The sequence below is a fragment of the Oncorhynchus keta genome, chromosome 24, assembly GCF_023373465.1.
Source record: "Oncorhynchus keta strain PuntledgeMale-10-30-2019 chromosome 24, Oket_V2, whole genome shotgun sequence".
Lineage (NCBI taxonomy): Eukaryota > Metazoa > Chordata > Actinopteri > Salmoniformes > Salmonidae > Oncorhynchus > Oncorhynchus keta.
In genome coordinates this window covers 35,355,102-35,376,533 of record NC_068444.1, presented here as the reverse complement: position 1 = coordinate 35,376,533, position 21,432 = coordinate 35,355,102, and the positions used below count along the sequence as shown (strand labels likewise).

At 42.2% G+C, this 21,432-nt stretch overlaps 1 protein-coding gene across 10 annotated transcripts in view; it reads left to right on the top strand.

Moving 5' to 3' along the window:
• The first annotated feature begins 5,197 nt into the window (after positions 1-5,197).
• The window catches only part of LOC118357440 (calcium/calmodulin-dependent protein kinase type II subunit gamma-like), a 39,365-nt gene continuing 23,130 nt past the window's right edge, over positions 5,198-21,432 (top strand). For 3 of the 10 annotated variants that reach the window (XM_035734535.2, XM_052478200.1, XM_052478199.1), the window contains exons 1-5: positions 5,198-5,438; positions 9,304-9,398; positions 12,926-12,985; positions 20,524-20,578; positions 20,667-20,732. In XM_035734535.2, the coding sequence (XP_035590428.1) occupies positions 5,371-5,438; positions 9,304-9,398; positions 12,926-12,985; positions 20,524-20,578; positions 20,667-20,732 (344 nt within the window). In that variant the 5' untranslated portion in view covers positions 5,198-5,370. The remainder of the gene's footprint in view (positions 5,439-9,303; positions 9,399-12,925; positions 12,986-20,523; positions 20,579-20,666; positions 20,733-21,432) is intronic. The other 7 variants (XM_035734533.2, XM_052478203.1, XM_035734539.2 and 4 more) reach the window with 7 other exon arrangements.

The window sequence follows — 21,432 nt, the reverse complement described above, 5'->3', positions numbered from 1 at the left end:
CAGGCAGGGAGCCCAGCCAACAGCGAGTTGCAGTAATCCAGACGGGAGATGACAAGTGCCTGGATTAGGACCTGCGCCGCTTCCTGTGTGAGGCAGGGTCGTACTCTGCGGATGTTGTAGAGCATGAACCTACAGGAACGGGCCACCGCCTTGATGTTAGTTGAGAACGACAGGGTGTTGTCCAGGATCACGCCAAGGTTCTTAGCGCTCTGGGAGGAGGACACAATGGAGTTGTCAACCGTGATGGCGAGATCATGGAACGGGCAGTCCTTCCCCGGGAGGAAGAGCAGCTCCGTCTTGCCGAGGTTCAGCTTGAGGTGGTGATCCGTCATCCACACTGATATGTCTGCCAGACATGCAGAGATGCGATTCGCCACCTGGTCATCAGAAGGGGGAAAGGAGAAGATTAATTGTGTGTCGTATGCATAGCAATGATAGGAGAGACCATGTGAGGTTATGAGTAGTATGCTACGGAGTGGTGTGCAATGTGCCCGTCTCCGGAGCCTGAGCAGAAGACCGCTTCTTTTGCCCCTTTTACAGCGACATTGTTTAGGTTCGCCGGCTGGGATCCTCCGATCCATTGTCCTGGGTGGTGGATCCGCTTCGGGAGAGTCATATTCCTGATCGTAATGATGGTGAGTTGACTTTGCTCTCATATTCAGTAGTTCCTCCCAACTGTATGTAATAGAACCTAAGATTACCTGGGGTACCGATGTAAGAAATAACACGTAAAAAAACGAAATACTGCATAGTTTCCTAGGAACGCAAAGCGAGGCGGCCATCTCAATTGGCGTCGGAAGTATTACGGATGTGTGGATGTTCTGAAGGGTGTCTTGCAAGTGTAAAAGATGTTAAATGGCTAGCTAGTTAGCGGTGGTGCGCACTAATAGCTAATATCGGGGACGTCACTCGCTCTGAGGACCTCAAAGTAGTTTTACCCCTTGCTCTGCAAGGGCTGCTTTTTTTGTGGTGCGATGGGTAACGATGCTTCGTGGGTGCCAGTTGTTGATGTGTGCAGAGTGTCCCTGGTTCGAGCCCGGGTCGGGCGAGGAGAGGGACGGAAGCAAAACTGTTACGTTGATGCTATTGATCCGGATCACTGGTTGCTGCGGAAATGGAGGAGGTCAAAAGGGGGATGAGTGTAACCGATGTGAAATGGCAGCTAGTTAGGGGTGGTGCACGCTAATAGTGTTTCGATTGGTGACGATGCTTTGTGGGTGTCAGCTGTTGATGTGTGCCGAGGGTCCCCGGTTTGAGCCCAGGTAGGGGCAAGGAGAGGGACGGAAGCTATACTGTTACACAAGACCCAACTGTGTTGACTCAGTTGAACCTCAAGTACATACTGACGCAAGTGAAGTGGGGCTGGGGGCCATCTTAACCCAGACCACACTAGAAGGAGAGAAGGTTGAAATCAATTGAAATCAAAACAACAACATTGAAATCAAAACAACAACCCAGAAGTGTGTGACATATGTCAAAAAACACCAAGATGGACAGCAGACCAGAATGCATTGGTTTTGAAGACCACCAAGGCATCTTCTATCGTAGAGTTCATTTGAAGGACGATGGGGCAAAGTAACAGTTGGTTGTTCTCCAAGCACTGATCTTCAGTTCTCTACACTACTTCCACGAGAACCTTCTAGGGGTCATCTAGGACAACTGAAGACCTTAATACTTGTTCTGGAAGTTGCCTGGCGGGCCAGTGTGGGTAAAGTTGTATGGGAGCACATAAAGTGCTGCAACACCTGCTAACAGTGCAAAGCATACAACAACATCTTCAGACCACTGAGGTCAACGAACCAGGCAACACTCTTGGTTGATCTGATTCTAACCAGTAAGAGGAACAGAAATATATGCCTGCTGGTCATAGTTGGTAATTACACCAAGTGGATCGAGACGTTCCCTCTGAGAGACAGCAAAACACACCACATCACCAAGATGCTGAAGGAGGAAATTCTGGTGTCAAGACTAGGTATTTCTTATCTCACTGAGATCAATATTTTTTTCCTTGTTGATTTTATTGCCACACTAATATTCTTTACTTTTTAAGGCTGGTGGCGTTTTCCTTTGTGTTAGATTAGAACGACTAAATTTCGGGCTCTTGCAACCGTGTCATGGGGCGGATCGGGTTTCTATTGGACTGAGTTGTGTACAGGGCGGGATTTGGGATTATAAAAGGACAATTATTGAGTGTTTTTAGGGTGCGCTCGTAAATTCAGACTGGCAATCTACTCCGAATTCAGAGCAATCGATCTGAGTGTGGCAGAGCGCAGAATAACTGATGCATTTACGAACGCTCAAAACCGGTGGATATGGCCGGTGTCAGTAAACGTCGGCAAGAAAGCGTAATTAAATTCTTGCCAGCAGCACAGTTAGTCACCAATGCTCTGGATAACATGAAAGCAGTCTAAATAGCTCTGCTAGGGCGCGTAAACTGGTCAGAGTGAGGCGTTCTCTCATTTGTTTCTGGAAGTAAGCCAACGAAAGCCAGTTTGCTTGGGTGCTTGACTGACGTGAGGTCAGAACGCTCAGATCAGCCCCACTCCTCCGCCAGAGCTTCCAGGGTGCGCTATGAACTCTCCGAGAGCGAAAACGCTCTGAATTTACAAGCAATATTAACAATGCTTTGAATTTACGAACGCCCTGAGCGCACTCTTAACACGCACTCTGGCACTCCAGATTGAATTTACGGACACAACCTTAGTTATGGACTCTCAGGTTTGGGTCATTGTGAAAATAGTGTTTTTTTGTTGTCTTTGCCTGAACGTTGATACAATATAATTTTGATTTTTGTTCTATACTGTTTGAATTTCTTAAGGTGTACAAAGAAATAAAGGCTTCAGTTTCTCTAGTTATTTTCAGTTTTTAATAGTTTGAACCTGTAGCTTTTTATTGCTGTGAATCAGACAACATTACAGGCTTATTAACATATTTTGACTTGTTCGTGAGAGTGCTGTACCAATTTAACTGGTATGTGGTAGTAGTTCCCCAACAATTAAATGTGTATAGGGGCAGTAGCACGTAAATCTTGCTGGGACAAACGAAAAAAAACGAATGTTTAGATGCATGCCAACAAAGCCACAACATTAAATCAAATCAAATAAAATGTATTTATACAGCCCTTCTTACATCAGCTGATATATCAAAGTGCTGTACAGAAACCCAGCCTAAAACCCCAAACAGCAAGCAATGCAGGTGTAGAAGCACGGTGGCTAGGATAAACAATATATTAATTGCACTACAACGGTGATAAAGCTGTCCCAACAGCAGAGTCCCAACAGCAGTCCCACCACCTTACCATTAGTACATCTGGCTACCAGCGGAGCCTTGTCTGGCAGTGAAACTGTTCATTCAGCTACATTTACTGCCTTTGAAAAAAACATAGCTGATATGCCTGACTTGCTTAAACAAATGTGCTTTCTACTGACAATTGAGATGTACAAACTATGGCATAAGGGAACTCTGAGCGGATAAGGGGCTATCCATAATTTTGATTAAGACATTTCTCTAAAACATGTGCACCACCAAGTCAGAACAGTAGGCTAAGTTATGAGGGGAAAGGGACTAAATGATAAGGGTGAGGCACATGTGTAGTAAGCTGTTACTAGCCCAACACACACTTAGTGTTACTTTCTTAGCTACAGTATACATATCTCCCTGGCATATTACATCATTTATGCAGCAGCATACAAGACATTTTTGGTCTCACCAATGATCGGTCCAATCAAAGCTATGGTATATATAATTTGATTTGACATCATGTTATCTGTGGCCAATGACCTTGAGCCTTCTTGGATGGCCACTTCTAATGTAACTCTATGGCAGCACCCAAGGGGCTTGAATTTTCAAGCTCTCCCCATTGATTTTGCGGTGATGTAGTTTACCCTTGAGTGACAGAACACTGAGCCAGAACACTGAGACAACTAGAAAATATTACCAACCCCTACGCTCTGAATTTTCTGCTGGCTGCCCCACCACCAAAGAAAGCACTGAGCTAGGCTGAAACACCTATATTTTGGAGCTGCCTTACTCAAGAAAGCAAAAAAGATAATGTTTGTATGCGGCTTTATTAACTAAATGTTTTAATATTTACTTATATTGTTTGCAAACTGATATGTGACATGTATTAATGACAAAATAACATGCAAACCAGGGAAAAATAAATACAAATGACGGGTTGCCACTAGAAGTGCACGTGATATAAAATACCAACATGTTGTATTTTATTTATATCACTTCCACTTGTAAAAGCTTAACAAAGGCTTCCAAACTGGCCTTCATGCTGTAATGTGCGAACACATTACCTAGCAGCCAACCAATCCCATGCAGTTATGGTAAGATATTGTAAAATACAAACCCCATCCCCCCTCAATGAATTTCATTAATCCATCCATTCATTAATTTGTTACAATTACTGTAAAAATGTTACATAATGCACTGTATGTACTGTTTCATGGTAACTTGCAGCCAGCCAGTTGCCTGCCTGTAAGTTACTGTGAAAACAACAATACAAAATATTAGTGAGTATTGGACACCATAAAATAGAGTACCTAACATACTGTACCTATTTCACAGTAATTTACAGGCAACTGGCTGCCTATAAGTTACTGTAACAAGAACAGGAAAGGATTTACAGTGCATGTTATTTTATGGGTAGACATTCACCTGGACTTGGGAAAAATATTTGGTAAAGACATCCATCTGCAAGTTTATGATGTTCTTTTTATGTTTGATAATCCAAGATTCTTCACTAACGAACAGCATGTAATTCATTTGTTTACTTCTTGCTAAATATTACATCTATAAAATAAAATTAAGAACACTACCAGTCAATATTTTTAAAGGTTTGAATTCAATTACTTTGCCACATTGAATAATAAGGTCAGTAAGAAAGATAATGTTGTTGATACTCTTAAACTTTTCAAATGTTGGTTCTTTGAATGTAAAACTGTATTTTTGTGTTTATCGGTTTGTGATGTTTTGTGTTCATTTTTAAGGATGTATAGATTTTTTAAACATTTGAATCCTTCAAATGTTGTACTGAGTGTACGAAATATTAAGAACACCTTCCATATATTGGGTTGCACCCAAATCAAGGCGGGAGGGGAGGGGTTGTTAAGTCTTCAAGCGTTTTGTTAGAGCTCGCGAACCGCTGAATCACCGAATACTGCCCCACTCTGATTTACATGACTCCGCTCAAAAACCCTGCTCACATCTCGCGTGGTTCTGTCTCTGGCAACCCCTCCCTTCTCGCTCTCTCTCTTCCAGCCTGTCAGTGCGGTAGCTAGTACAGGAGGGTGACAGTCCTCCCCTAGACCCAGCCTGCCGTACCCTGACCGAGGCTTGGAGACCCTTCCCCCCCGCTCAGCCATGGCTACTACTATCGTTACATCCACACGCTTTACAGATGAATACCAACTCTACGAGGAGCTTGGGAAGTAAGCGACTGTCGCCGTTTGCTAACGTTAGCTTGCTAATGCACAGTGCCTTGCTCTCTGGCTTTCCTTCTCCTCACCCCCGTATGCTAACTTTCTCCTTCTTTAGCCAGCAAGCTAGCTGCGATAGCTTGACCCTATTGTGTTTTGCTGGTTGTTGACAGAAGGCAGCTAGCTTGCGTGTCGTAGGTTAGGGACAGAGTTTACAATGTATGTATTTAATGCACTTTGTGTGTATATGCGATAGCACAGCTAGCTAACAATGTAACGTTGGTGTGTCAACGCCTTGTCTTTTGGTCTGCTGAAAATTGCCAGGCAGGAAGCGTTTGAGCGAAAACACTGACATTTGCTGGCACGGCACGTTGCATTAGCAGCCTGTTTGACTGTGCTGAATGTTAACATGTATGATTACAAGCTGTCTGGCTGTACAATATTAGGTGATTTGTCTAAACTGCGGTTTTAACTAGCTGTGTATAAGTCTGCAGCTGATGTGTCGAACATAGATCTATAGTTATAACCCACACGGACTCCTCCGAAAGCGATATTGTTGGCACATTATGTAAAACCCTGCACCCCTTCATACAGCAGCCGTAAATATAAATGCCATAAGTAGCATTATAAGCCTCCTAACACACTCTGTCGCTGTGGTTTAAAAGTGCAAGGGTGAGCGTGATGCGGTTTCTCTGAATCTCGATGGCTTTTTTTCTGAGAGAACCGGGACGTTTTATTATTATTATTATTATTATTATTATTATTATTATGGGCATCTGTCGGTGGCTCGATCCTCTCGACTCTGATGATGGTTGTTTTGTATTCCTATCTCTTTAGCCCCAGTCCCTGGCTATAGTCGCAGTGTCTGGGCGTCTCTCTGGTATTCTATTGATCCATGATTGGTTTATCAGTTCACACACCTGGGCCGCGTTGAGTAGTTCAACGTTGTGGAACGTTCAGATAGCAGTGTATGTAGAACAGTTGCTACTCTTATCATGATCAACATAAACAGTCTAGTCATCTAGGAAGAACAACCATAGTTGGCCACACTGCCATAAAGCCCCAGACCTCTTGGTACATACTATTATAATATAGCTATAAACATATGCCACTTAATAGATTTGATCTACAGGTACTGCGCATATACATTTCTTATCGGTGTCCCTAGTGGGAATCAAACCCACATCTGGTGTTATGTTCATCATGCTGTACTAACTGAGCTACCCATATACTGTAGCACTAACACAGGTAGATGTTGGGCTACAGAGTGGCTGTTTCAAGTGAGAGCTGGGAGAGTAGTTAAACCTGCTTCTGTTTGTCCTCTAATTTAGGTGTGGCCAACCCTCCTGGAGGGCTACTGGTTTGGGTCTGCAGGGTTTAACCTGGTTCCAGCTCTGCTCAAAACACCTGCTACATTTTTAACTAGCTTGTATCCTAATCCTAAAGACTGAGCTGCTGTGTAATAGAGCAGGGTTGGAGCAAAAGCATGCTCACCCAGTAGCACTCCAGGAGAAAGTTGGCCATCCTTGCTCTGTTGTACAGTACCAGTCAAGTTAGGAGACACCTACTCTTTCAAGTTAAAAAAACATTATTTAAATGATTCTCTACATTGTAGAGTAATAGTAAAGATGTCAACTATGAAATAACCCATGACTCATGTGGTAACCAAAAGTGTTAAACAAATCAAAATATTTTATATTTGAGATTCTTCAAAGTACCCTTCGATGACAGCTTTGCACGCTCTTGGCATTCTCTCAAACAGCTTAATGAGGAATGCTTTTCCAACCGTCTTGAAGGTGTTCCCACAAATGCTTCTCCTTCCCTCTGTGGTCCAACTCATCCCAAACCATCTCAATTGGGTTGAGGTCAGGTCGTTGTGGAGGACAGGTCATCTGAAACATCATCTTCACTCTTTCTTGGTTATATATCCCTTACATAGCCTGGAGGTGTCATTATCCTGTTGAAAAACAAGTGATGGTCACACTAAGTGCAAACCAGATGGGTTGGCGTATTGCTGTAGACATGCTGGTTAAGTGTGCCTTGAATTTAAAAAAAATCACTGACAGTGTCACCAGCAAAGCACCCCCACACCATCATGTGCTTCACGGTGGGAACCACGCATGCAGAGATCATCCGTTCACCGACTCTGCGTCTCACAGACATTGTGGTTGGAACCAAAAATCTGAAGACAGATTTCCATCGGTGTAATGTTCATTGCTCATGTTTCTTGGCCTTGACCCAAGCAAGTCTCTTCTTCTTATTGATGTCCTTTAGTAGTGGTTTCTTTGTAGCAATTCGACCATGAAGACCTGATTCACGCAGTCTCCTCTGAACAGTTGATATTGAGATGTCTGTTACTTGAACTCTGAAGCATTTATTTGGGCTGAAATTTCTGAGGTACGGTTAACTAATGAACTTATCCTCTGCAGCAGAGGTACCTCAGGTTCTTCCTTTCCTTTGGTGGTCCTCATGAGAGCCAGTTTCATCATAGCGCTTGATGGTTTTTGCGACTGCACTTGAAGAAAGTTTCAAAGTTTTTAATTTTCCGTCTTGATTGAACTTCATATCTTAAAGTAATGATGGACTGTTCATTTCTCTTTGCTTATTTGAGCTGTTCTTGCCATAATATGGACTTAACAAGGTACACCTGTTAATTGAAATGCATTCCAGGTGACTACCTCGTGCACATTCATCTTCTGCACATCTATCACTCCAGTGTTTTAATTGCTAAATTGTAATTATTTCGCCACTTCGGCCTATTGCCTTACCGCCCTAATCTTACTTAATTTGCACACACTGTATGTAGACCTTTCTATTGAGTTATTGACTGTACATTTGTTTATTCCATGTGTAACTCTGTTGTTTATGTCGCACTGCTTTACTTTATCTTGGCCAGTTCGCAGTTGTTCTCAACTGGCCTACCTGGTTAAATAAAGGTGAAAAAATAAAAAATAAAAGCTGGTTGAGAGAATGCCAAGAGTGTGCAAAGGGTGGCTACTTTTGATGAATTTCCATTATAAAATATGATTGGATTTAACACTTTTTTTTTTGGTAACTACATGATTCCTAATGTGCAATTTCATAGTTGATGGCTTCTATTATTCTACAATGTAGAAAATTGTACATTTAAAAAAAAAAAACTTGAATGAGTAGGTGTCCAAACCTTTGACTGGTACTGTACATACGCTAGTACTGGTGTCTAGACTTTAGTGTACACTACAGCCAATCTCATCCTGGTCTGCACTACTACTAGGCCTACCTAGTAGTTAGTTGATTAATTGACCAATCTAATTCCATTAATCACCAGGGACGTGTTCATTAGGGAACAAAGTATCAAACTTTTTGCAATGGGAAACAAATGTATTTTCTTATTGGAGTAGATCCGATAGTAGCCTACCTTTTCAGTTCAATCTATTTTTGGAAAATGTTCTTGTGCCGACTGAACGTGACCTCTGTGTCGTAGATCTGGATCAGTACCTGATTAGAGGGGAAGGAACAACCAGCAGTGTTGTAGACCTGTATTTGAGAGAGAGCTCTGCAATCGGTGTCCAAACCTGTTCCTGGAGAGCTACCTTCCTGTATGTTTTCGTTCCAACCCCAGTTGTAACTAACCTGGTTCAGCTTATGAACTAGCTAATTATTAGAATCTGTTGTGCTAGATTAGGATTGGTGTGAAAATACAGAATGGTAGCTCTCCAGGAACATGGTTGGAGAGCCCTGCAGTACACTGTCAACTTCATTTTTATGGCCCCATGCTGTGTATCAGTGTTGATGGCCAACCCCCCTGTGTGTTTGTTTGTGTGTTTGCCTGGGCGTTAGTATACTAAATGTCAACCCCCCCCGACCCAGAACTGATCATTGCTTGCCTTGTTTTCAGGGGAGCGTTTTCAGTGGTCCGCAGATGTGTGAAGAAGTCATCAGGTCAGGAGTTTGCTGCCAAAATTATCAACACCAAGAAACTCTCAGCCAGAGGTAACACACACACACACACACATACAAACAGCGGTCAGTGGTAGATTTGTGGGGAGGGGTGCGATGTTCATCCCTGTGAGCTGTCAGTGATCTGCTGTACAAATTGGTGACTGTCAGATGTCTTCAGTTGACCATGAGTAGCTAATGTGTCATGTTTGTGTAATCTCTTGTGACAAATGTTATCATACATTCTAACTTTGATAAAATATTCTGCATACTCAAGATTTTGCTTCTGAGATTGTGTGGGGGGAGGGAGGGGGTGGTAGGTTATGTGGGAACTATGTTTACCAAGGAGGCCGAGCTCCACTGTGGGCTGTAGGCATACGGGGTCACGACTTTTCTAAGCATACAGACCTCACTCACTCACACTCACTCACTCACTCACTCACTCACTCACTCACTCACTCACTCACTCACACAGACAGTGTGTCTGGGGACTGTGTGCTGCCTCAGCTCAGAGCTGCCCTCCTCTGCAGTCAGCACGCATTCTTGCTCGCTCGCCCGTTCTTTTTTTTTCTGTTCAGTTTGAGCAGTCCTGGCTTTTTGCTCGATACCCCTCCTGCTCTCTCTCACTTCCTCCCACCCGTCAGTAGCTAGCGGATTGGTCAGTATCGAGGCTAATCCAGTTAGCCCCTGATGAGATATATATTTAGTCTAAGAACCCCACGGATCATACACACCTCCCTGTTAGCCCCTTCGTTCTCTGTGCCTGCGTGTGTGTTAATAGTGTCACATTAGGGAAGGTATTTGGTATTCTGAAACAATCTTGTCATGGTAGCAGTCAAATGATAAGCTTTGTACAGAATTTAAATGTGTGTGTGTGTGTCAGGATGGAAGGGACTCAGACTGTCTTGCAGTGATCTATGTCTAGAGACGGAGAGGAAAGGTGGAGGGAGATGCAGACAGAGAGTGTAGGGAGGAGGAGGAATAGTGAGAAGGGGAAAATTTGAGAGATTAGAGGAATAGCCATAGATGGGTGGGTTGTTTAGCAACAAAACGATGCGTGCGCAACCCTTGGGGGAAAACAGATGGGGTAGGCTTAGAATCAAAGGATTGTTGACAACATGTCAACTATTTCCTCTCATTGAATATTGGAAACGTGAATACACTTTCACAATGAGCCCTTGTCTCTCAAATACATCATTACAGTTCTTGGTCAGCTAGCTAGTGAATATGAGCCATATTAGCGTAGATGTGACATGAGTCAAAACAAGACATGTCATCAATAACAAGATACGTCGAGCTACCCAAGATTCACCACGTCAGCTTCTTGCCATCGTTGCTAGCTATCTGACCGTCCAGATTCATAACACACAGCCTAGTGCCTTTGTGTTGCGCGTACATCGTTTTTGTGACGTCAGGCAACCCGTCTATACGTAATGTGTGTACACCGGTGGCAGTGTGCCTGGTAGGATTTAAGGATTTAAGTGTCGTTTTTAGCACCATTGGGCCTGTTTGACCTAGCGCGCTGCCCCATGGGTAATAAGTCTCTTAAAGCTCCGCTAAACACCATCATAATCTGAGGCGGGCTAGTTGTGTGTGTTTTGCCTCTCCTTCTCTCCCTGATGTAATATGGCTATAGGCCCGCCTCCCGGTGGAGCAGATGGCCAATTAGAGAACAGCAGGAAGTGCCAGTAATGAGTTAACCCTGCAGCACTCTCTGTCCCATCTACTACCGCCATACACACATGCATTGTGCACGCCCATACACAGACATGCACACATCAAGAAATAATCGAAAGAATCAGCAAAAGCTGTAGTATGCCATGCTGAACACGCACCACACATGCAATGGGAAGTTGTGATCCTTTTTTCTAGGGCTGGGTGGTAAACTGTAAACTATATCCCGCTATTCATTCATTCACAGACCAGATTGGAGTTTTACTTTACTGTCTACAATAGTTTTTTAATGTTTCATATGTTACATTAAATAATTCACTAATGACTAAAAGAGGACAGAAGATTGTCGCCAGTTAGAATAAAATAAAAAAAACTGCTTACAACTGAGGGCTGCTAGCTAACACAAGTTAACAACTTCTGGAGGGCAAGCTTGCCAAATGGATCCCAGAAAATTGTCTGACTACCCCTAGTGGCGTAAGTAAGAAGTGAAGTTGAAGCAAAAATGCCTTCTGAGGAGAATATTTATTCTGTCAAATAGAGGCATACAAAGACAAAAGAAGAACCTGACGGTGTGTAAATGTTACCAAATTAGTGCAGCAAATTAAGACATTTATTGAAATGCTTGAAGTGAATGCTGGAATTGAACAAACTAAAAAACCATTGGTTCAGTACCCGAGTTTGTACCAGAGTTTAAGTTGTCTACAAAAGAGGATTTTGATTCCTATGCATTGTTCTACAAATAGGAGTACTTCACTGTCAGTTTTGTCCTATTTGTTTTTGGTTGAACAGTATAATGAAGTCAGAATGGAGAAAGCCCATTAACCACTTAGAATGAATTTGTTACCATGCACTACCCATAAAGCATATTTGAACTGTTATTATTCAGAAACGCCAAATACCGTAAAAAATGAGAAACTCAGTGATGATATTTTGGCAATTACGCTCAGCCCTACCTCTTTTCACAAATGGTAAGTTCATATAATTATTTCTCGCTCTCTATGCACCAGTAGTGAAATGAGACAAGTTTCTGTACTTTTCCCTTTGCAGAGCCTACATGGGGAGGAGAAAAAGGAGAGGGGTAGTGGGAAAGATGGAAGGGGAGAGAGGCAATCAGGAATGGAAGAAGGCAGAGCCGTGATGGGGGAGGTGGAAGTCTTAAGGAATAGTAGAGGGAGGCATGGGGGGGTGGGGGAACTGTGTGTTCGGCTGTAAGGCTGGTTAGCAGCAGTATACGAGTGCCGCATTTGTTTGGCTGAAATGTATAATGTGAAGAGAAGGAAGGATGGGTGTGCATTGCAGTGTCTGTGCGTGGGTCTAATGTGTGTTTGTTTGTTAGACAGGGTTTTAGAGGAAATTGCCAGTTCTTGAGTTTAAGATATTCAGTGTTGCAGTATCAAATACTCAGATTTAATTAATGCAAATAAGTGCTGTCTGTGTGCATGCTCTCCCTCTGTTTTGGAGCCCTGTAGCAGTCACACTTCTGACTCACTCTCTATGCCGTTGCTAGGTTTACCCCAGATTCACCTCTAACCTCTCGCAACCTCCTTGCTAACAGTGACGACGAGGGGCGGGTGTGTGTGTGTGTGTGTGTGTGTTACAATTTCATCATGTGTCCCCTGCTAGACAAAGTGCTGGCATAGCAATGTTCCACAGCTGGAGCTGCGAGTCACCTCCACAAACATTCACACCTTATACAGTCGTGTGTGTAATGATATATATAGAAAAGAAAAGTAACACGATCAATATGATTCCCTTTGTAATTTTTGTTAATTGCAAATGTACATGATGTTTTTTTCAAACACAAATGTTCTTAAATTAATTTTGATTGGACGATTGAGTAAATAGTAGAACTGAAATAGTCTCCAAATAAGATTCCCTAACTTTTAATTTTTTGGTCTTCTCCTCAGATCACCAGAAGCTGGATCGAGAGGCTCGCATCTGCCGTCTTCTCAAACACTCCAACATAGGTTTGTCGTCGTCTATCTCTCTACTCTTTTTATTTTATTTTTGAATTTGACCCCTTTTTCTCCCCAATTTCGTGGTATCCAATTGTTTCAGTAGCTACTATCTTGTCTCATCGCTACAACTCCCGTACGGGCTCGGGAGAGACGAAGGTTTAAAGTCATGCGTCCTCCGATACACAACCCAACCAAGCCGCACTTCTTCTTAACACAGCGCGCATCCAACCCGAAAGCCAGCCGCACCAATGTGTCGGAGGAAACACTGTGCACCTGGCAACCTTGGTTGGCGCGCACTGCGCCCGGCCCGCCACAGGAGTCGCTGGTGCGCGATGAGCCAAGGATATCCCTACCGGCCAAACCCTCCCGGACGACGCCAGGCCAATTGTGCGTTGCCCCACGGACCTCCCGGTCGCGGCAGGTTACGACAGAGCCTGGGCGCGAACCCAGAGTCTCTGGTGGCACAACCACTGCGCCACCCGGGAGGCCCCTCTACACTCTTAAAGGTGCTAAAAGTATAACCATATAGGGTTCTTTGACTTCCTCATAAGATAACATATTTTTGGTACTTGGTAAAGTCTTTATGACATTACATATAATATAAGACTGTTCTTTGAAGGCCTAGTTATACCCTAACACAGTGGTCTGAAGCTCCTGGTTTATAGGCCACATCAGACCTGCAAGTCACGTCATGCTGGCTTGCAAAGTGATGTGTAATTCCAAATTGGAATCCAGCCAAAGTAAGGATATCCAACATGTGGAACTTTTTAAATGTAGAGTCAGCGATATGATGTAGATGCACAAAGTAAGCCAACATTGTGGGCCAATTTCTGCAACGACTGAAAGCGTTGGAGCGCGATGCTAATCTTCTCCACTTGCTCAGATACTGTGTTTGACTGTGAGAGCGAAGTCTTGCATCTTGCACATCGCGATAATGTTTTGCTGACTACCTTTAATCACCCGCAACCTGCATTCAGAATGACTGCCAGAGAGGGCAGATTGATTACTGAGACTACCTAAATCATCTAAACTGGAACAACTGTCTCAGTAACGGGTTTAATAAATAAAACTGCTAAAAGATTGGATTTAAAAAAATCTGTTATTGATCTTTGTGTTTCATAAGATGACTCAACCAACCAATCAATGTACATGCAAACAAAAAAAGATCAACCTGCAATAGAGCATGCTGGGTAATATGATAATGCATGTGGTTTTGAGTGTATTACTCAATTCAGAGTTTGGATGTTACCCGTTAATCCATTAGTCGCTTAAAACACATTTGACCTGTCATGCTTATCAGTCTATAGGTTCATTTGCATAATTTTGTGGAATAAAATTGCTGCTTGTGTATTTTTGAAACCGGCTTTTATAAGCCTAGTCATTGCGCAACCAGTAACAATTCTAAATGCAATCGTGCGTTAACGTTGGTGGCCACCATTTTTAAAAGGAGCTATTTTTATTTCTCATTCTTCGCTCGTAATTAAGGCGCGCCTCCCATTCGCCATATGGGTGTGTAGGCTATAGTCTGCCTACTGTTTACTATCAGCGAGTCAACCACCACTTTACAATGTGAGCTAGAGGCAGTATAATTGTTTGAAACGTGAACAGTTGACTTTACTTCAAATAATGGTGCATGTCTTTGCTTCAGAGTAGCCTTGCCAAAATCCAACCATAGAAATGTGGAGGCAATTATTTTATCAAGACTTCCTCCAGCCATTAACCAGCATTTCTCTCCTTTTCTATTGGTTTTCATATCAACTTTCTTTCGTTGTCCAGAAGCCAAAGGCACAATCCTTGTCATATCAGCAACACATCCTAGTTGCTGCTCTTCGATTCCCCGTCTTTAGAAGTTTCTAACAGAGATTTTTCTCTCACAACTGCTCGCATTAGGTGTGCTGTTTAGAACCGTGTATAACTCGAATTGCATTTTCGCAAATGGTTAAAGTGCGTTTTAAATTGCTGCTTCATTACAGGAGTTGCATGTTCAATAATAGGCTATAGCCTTTTGAGTAAGATTGTTGCATGTTTCCAATAAGCTCTTAATGGAAAAATGTCTGTTCCTTGTATGCATGCATAGTATCAGAGAGGAAGAGGCAAAGCAAGAGGTTTCATTCCCGCCAAAATAAGACCAATGCGTTTCTATGGGCTTATTTTGGGCCTAAACTTGTCGCCTGCCTTCGCCTTGTGACGACTCCCATTGTTAGTGTGGAAACATTAGCATCTCGTCATCATATACAGATCTCTGTTGATCACGTCATTTTACTGTTTGGAAAACTTTGTTTGTTGACCGGTTAATAAGTGTCAGTTAGACTGCAGCAAAATGTACCAGAATTTACATGCCTAATTCAGAGTAAAAATGTGTTACACTCAACTCTGGTTATTTACACCAACACTGGGGTTCTCTAACACCACGCAGTCACCTGAGTGTTAAATTAACTCCTGAAACAACACTAGACATGTTACACTCATAAACTGTTGGTAACACTGGCCAATTTGTTGTCTACCAAAAAATACACTTATTTATTTCACCTTTATTTAACCAGGTAGGCAAGTTGAGAACAAGTTCTCATTTACAATTGCGACCTGGCCAATATAAAGCAAAGCAGTTCGACACAACACAGAGTTACACATGGAGTAAAACAAACATACAGTCAATAATACAGTAGAAAAATAAGTCTATATACAATGTGAACAGGTGAGGTGAGATAAGGGAGGTAAAGGCAAAGGCCATGGTGGAGAAATAAATACAATATAGGAAGTAAAACACTGGAATGGTAGATTTGCAGTGGAAGAATGTGCAAAGTAGAGAGAAATCATTTCTTGCAAAGGAGCTAAATAAATACAGTAGGGGGAGAGGTAGTTGTTTGTGCTAAATTATTACACTGCTGGGTCACTTCACTGACTCCTATTCTCCTACTCTCTGCTCAATAAAATTACAGTAAATATTTAAAGACAGACATCATGACAAAGATATCAACTATGCCAGTACTGTAAAATTATTAACATAATACCAGATATATACCCATAACATGGATGTGTGAATGTTTTTAAACTACCTATAATTTTAAACTTATCAGAATACTTTGCCTCAATGTTTAAACTTTAATATCAAGAGTTTAACACTAATGCTTAAGCACTATAAAAAAATATCTACAATTTAAAAAAAAACTGATTCCAAAGGTTATGTAGAACCCTTTCTTGCCTTCCAAATAATCCTTCTTGCCTTTCCAAGAATCATCAAATAACCCTTTCTTCCAAAAACTGTTCTTAGGATGAAAAAGGGTCTTGGTACAAACTAAAAACAAATGGTTCTATATAGTGCCAAATAAGGGTTCTTAGCAGAACCCTTTTTGATGCTATATGGATTTTATTTTAAAGGTTCTATAAATAACCATGCTCATAAAGTTCTAAATGGAACCTGTATGGTGCTATAAATAACCACTAAAAAAAAAGGTTCTATATGGCACCAAAAAAGGGTTCCGCTATAGTTACAACCCATACTTAGTCAAACGACCTCAATTGACCCAAGGCCATACGTGAGTCTTTCACAAGACACCATCACATAGTCCTATACAATGCATTCGTAAAGTATTCAGACCCCTTCCCCTTTTCCACATTTTGTTACGTTACAGCCTCATTCTAAAATGTATTTAAATTGTATTTTTATATACACAACCCATAATGACAAAGCGAAAACCAGGTTTTTAGAAATATTTGCAAGTGTATTTAACAGAAATACCTTATTTACATAAGTATTCAGACCCTTTGCTCGGAGACTCGAAATTGAGCTCAGGTGTATCCTGTTTCCATTGATCATCCTTGATTCTACAACTTGATTGAAGTCCACCTGTGGTAAATTCAATTGATTGGACATGATTTGGAAAGGCACACACTTGTCAGTAGGCCACTGTTGACAGTAGAGGTCGACCGATTTTTCAACACCGATACCGATTATTGGACGACCCAAAAAGCCGATACCGATTAATTGGCCTTTTTTTTGTGTGGTAATAATGACAATTACAACAATACAGAATAAACACTTTTAACTTAATATAATACATCAATAAAATAAATGTAGCCTCAAATAAATAATGAAACATGTTCAATTTGGTCTAAATAATGCACAAACAGTGTTGGAGAAGAAAGTTAAAGTGCAATATGTGCCATGTAAGAAAGCTAATGTTTAAGTTCCTTGCTCAGAACATGAGAACATATGAAAATTGGTGGTTCCTTTTAACATGAGACATCAATATTCCAAGGTAAGAGGTTTTAGGTTGTAGTTATTATAGTATTTATAGGACTATTTCTCTCTATACCATTTGTATTTCATATACCTTTGACTATTGGATGCACTTATAAGAAAGTGCTGTTTGAATGAATGATTACGAGCCTGCTGCTGCTCAGTCAGACTGCTCTATCAAATCAGACTTAATTATAACATACAGAAATACGAGCCTTTGGTCATTAATATGGTCAAATCCGGAAACTATAATTTCGAAAACAAAACGTTTATTATTTCAGTGACATATGGAACCGTTCGGTATTTTATCTAACGGGTGGCATCCCTAAGTCTAAATATTCTTGTTACATTGCACAACCTTCAATGTTATGTCATAATTACGTAAAATTCTGGCAAATTAGTTCGCAATGAGCCAGGCTGACCAAACTGTTGCATATACCCTGACTCTGCGTGCAATGAACGCAAGAGAAATGACACAATTTCACCTGGATAATATTGCCTGCTAACCTGGATTAGTAGTTATAACTAGTGATTGATTGTTTTTTATAAGATAAGTTTAATGCTAGCTAGCAACTTACCTTGGCTTACTGCATTCACGTAACAGGCAGTCTCCTTGTGGAGTGCAACGAGAGAGAGGCAGGTCGTTATTGCGTTGGACTAGTTAACTGTAAGGTTGCAAGATTGACAAGGTGAAAATCTGTAGTTCTGCCCCTGAACAAGGCAGTTAACCCACCGTTCCTAGGCAGTCATTGAAAATAAGAATGTGTTCTTAACTGACTTGCCTAGTTAAATAAAGGTATAAAAAAAATTACAAATCGGCGCCCAAAAATACAGATTTCCGATTGTTATGAACTTGAAATCGTCCCTAATTAATCGGTTGACTTCTAGTTGACAGTGCATGACAAAGTAAAAATCAAGCCATGAGGTCGACGGAATTGTCCGTAGAGCTCCGAGACAGGATTCTGTCTGCATAGATCTGGGGAAGGGTACCAAAATAAATTCTGCAGGTTGAACACCGTGGCCTCCAACATTCTTAAATGGAAGAAGTTTGTAACCACCAAGACTCTCCTGCCTAGAGCTGGCTGTCTGGCCAAACTGAACAATCTGGGGTAGAAGGGCCTTGGTCAGGGAGCTGACCAAGAACCCGATGGCCACTCTGACAGAGCTCCAGAGTTCCTCTGGCGATGGGAGAACCTTCCAGAAGGACATCCATCTCAAGAACTCCGTCAATCAGCCCTTTATGGTAGGGTGACCAACACGTAAGCCACTCTTTAGCCCGCTTGGATTTTTGCCAAAAGGCATCTAAAGGACTCTGACCATGAGAAACAAGATTTTCTGGTCTGATGAAACCAAGATCGAAATCTTTGGCCTGAATGCCGAAAGTCATGTCTGGAGGAATCCAGGCACCGTTCATCACCTGGCCAATACCATCCCTACGATGAAGCATGGTGAAGAATCATGCTGTGGGGATGTTTTTCAGCGGCAGGGATTGGGGGACTAGTCAGGATCGAGTGAAAGATGAACAGAGCAAAAAAACCTGCTCCAGAGCGCTCAGGACCTCAGACTGGGCGAAGGTTCACCTCCTAAGAGGACAATGACCCTAAGCACACAGCCAAGACAATGCAGGAGTGGCTTTGGGACAAGTCTCTAATTGTCCTGAGTGGCCCAGCCAGAGCCCGGACTTGAACCCCATCGAACCTGAAAATAGCTGTGCAGTGACACTCCCCATCCAACCTGATAGAGCTTGAGAGGATCAGCAGAGAATAATGGGAGAAACTCCCCAAATACTGGTCTGCCAAGCATGTAGCGTCATACCCAAGAAGCCTTGAGGCTGTAATCGCTGTCAAAGAGGCTTCAACAAAGTACTGAGTAAAGTGTCTGAATACTTATGTAAATGTCATAGAAAAGGCTGTAACGTTAAAAAAATATGGAAATAGTAAAGGTATTTTCGAAAGCACTGTATGTAATAGCATAACAGATTAGTTATACTGGAATGACTCTCTCTCACTGTTGCACAAAAAAAGCTGTGCACAAACCACGGGCCAATATATTCTGAGTCAGCGCCCCTACATTTGAATTATCAATAAAGTAGCTTTTTTTTTCTAACTGCGAAGAATCGTTGAAGGGCTTTTCGTTATGTAGAAAACACATCGCACCGATTTGACAGTCTGACGTTCATTCGCTTGCTGACGACACGGTGTGTTTTAGGGACCACCCCGCCAGTGGGCGACTGACAGCCGCCATTTTCACCTGTGTGAGTTTCCTTTTGCGAGGATGGAGACTTCGTTTTTGATTATACGGTTTAGAAATTGAGAGTACAAACACAAGTTAATCAGGCTGCTGAGCAAATGACACTATTTTACTTCTTTGCAGTTGAAAAAAGGGTTCTCTCTTCTTTTAGTGGTAATTAAAATGTAGGGGCGGTGACTCAGAATATTTTGGGCCGTACTTTGTGCACAACTCTTCTTGGGCAAGAGCTAAACTAATCTGTTATGCTATTACATACACTGCAGAACCTTATCCCTCTGAAAAGAACCCGTTGGAACCCTTTTTTTCTAAGTGTTTCTGTCAATCTGTATGTTTGAGTGTATATCTCTCTGTCTGGATGTCAGCCTCTGTATTCGTTTGTCTACTGGTTTTGTTTTCAAATTGAGGATTAGAAAAAGTAATCGATTTGAGGACAATAATTATTGTTAAAATCAGTTCGGGGTTAAAAAAAAGATGACCAGGAGGAGAGAACAAAGGAGGTAGAGGAAGAGAAAATATGAGAGCGGGATGAGGCCATACCAATGAGTCAATGACAATTTTGTGCTGTCTCCTTCATTTGTATCCCTCTATCATGTCTCCCTCTACCTTCTTTCTGCCTCATTTATTATTATTATTATTATATATTTTTTCTCCAGTGTCCCAGATTGCTCTGCCCCTCAAGCATGGTCCCCTTGTTTTCTCACACTCTCCCTTTTCGTTCTCCTTTTTTTTTTTGTACTTCTCCCTCTCTCACCCCCTTCTCTCATTTGGCCTATAAACTTTGGATAAAGAGAGTGGGACAGATAGAGGGGAGAGACTGAGGGGATAGTGATATGAGCACATGTACTGTACTTGCTGCAGGGCCGACCTGCTGCTTATTGCACCTTTTTACATCACCTTTAACCTTGAAACCTGAACCCTTAAACAAACCATACAGTAGGTCAGATTTAGAATCACAAAACTGAGCCCTAGCCACTAGCCTGTAATATTCCACTTTTTAAAATCTCTCAATTCTCTTTCTCTCCCTCTTCTCCACCCTCTCTCCCTTTCTTTTCTCTAGTGAGGCTACATGACAGTATCTCAGAGGAAGGCTTTCACTACCTTGTCTTTGATCTGTAAGTATAACACACGTGCACATTTCAAGCTTGTGAATGAGCTTTATAATGTATGATAACAGTTATGTTCTCTCTCTCTCTCTCTCAGGGTGACGGGAGGAGAGTTGTTTGAGGACATCGTTGCTAGGGAGTACTACAGCGAGGCTGATGCCAGGTGGGCAATCCCTATTTACTGTTACCATGGTTACTGTGCCGCACAGCGCGGGTCAAAACCGTGGGAGAGTGGTGTGATTTCACGTGGCGCGCGCACACACACACAGGCTGACTATGGGTTTCCTTGTATTCATGTCTGCTGCATTGTCATGTCTTATTATCCCTCTCTCCTCCCTCTTCCTATATATCCTATAACCCATTCTCTTCTTCCCCTCTCATCTCTCCCTCTTTCCCTTTTTGTTTCCTTCCTATCTCTCTTCCCTCTCTCTTCCCTCTCTCCCTCTCACTCTCTTCTCCTCAATCTTGCTGTTAGGTGATGCTCTTTGTTGCATTAAGGGAAGTGTCCATGAAATAATTTGATTAGTGCTGACTAGAGCTTTAGACACACACACACACACACACACACACTCTACAAGCCACATGGGGTCAGCAACACGCCCTTCCCAAGACTGATTTGACCTTTCACCTCTGAGCCTCACAACCAGCAGACCGTCTTAACAGTATTTTTGCTAGCTGGCTTATCCATTTGGGGTACTTGGGAAGTCTCAAAAGAACATAGGCCAAGTTGGTCAAATGCTTATGAGGGGGTACTCCAGGCACAGCAAAATGTGATATGGGTACAGTTATGAAAAGTTTAAAGCAACTCTTGTAATAAATCTGTCTCACTACTTTGTCTCTTTCTTTGTCAGACCTGTTGAGCT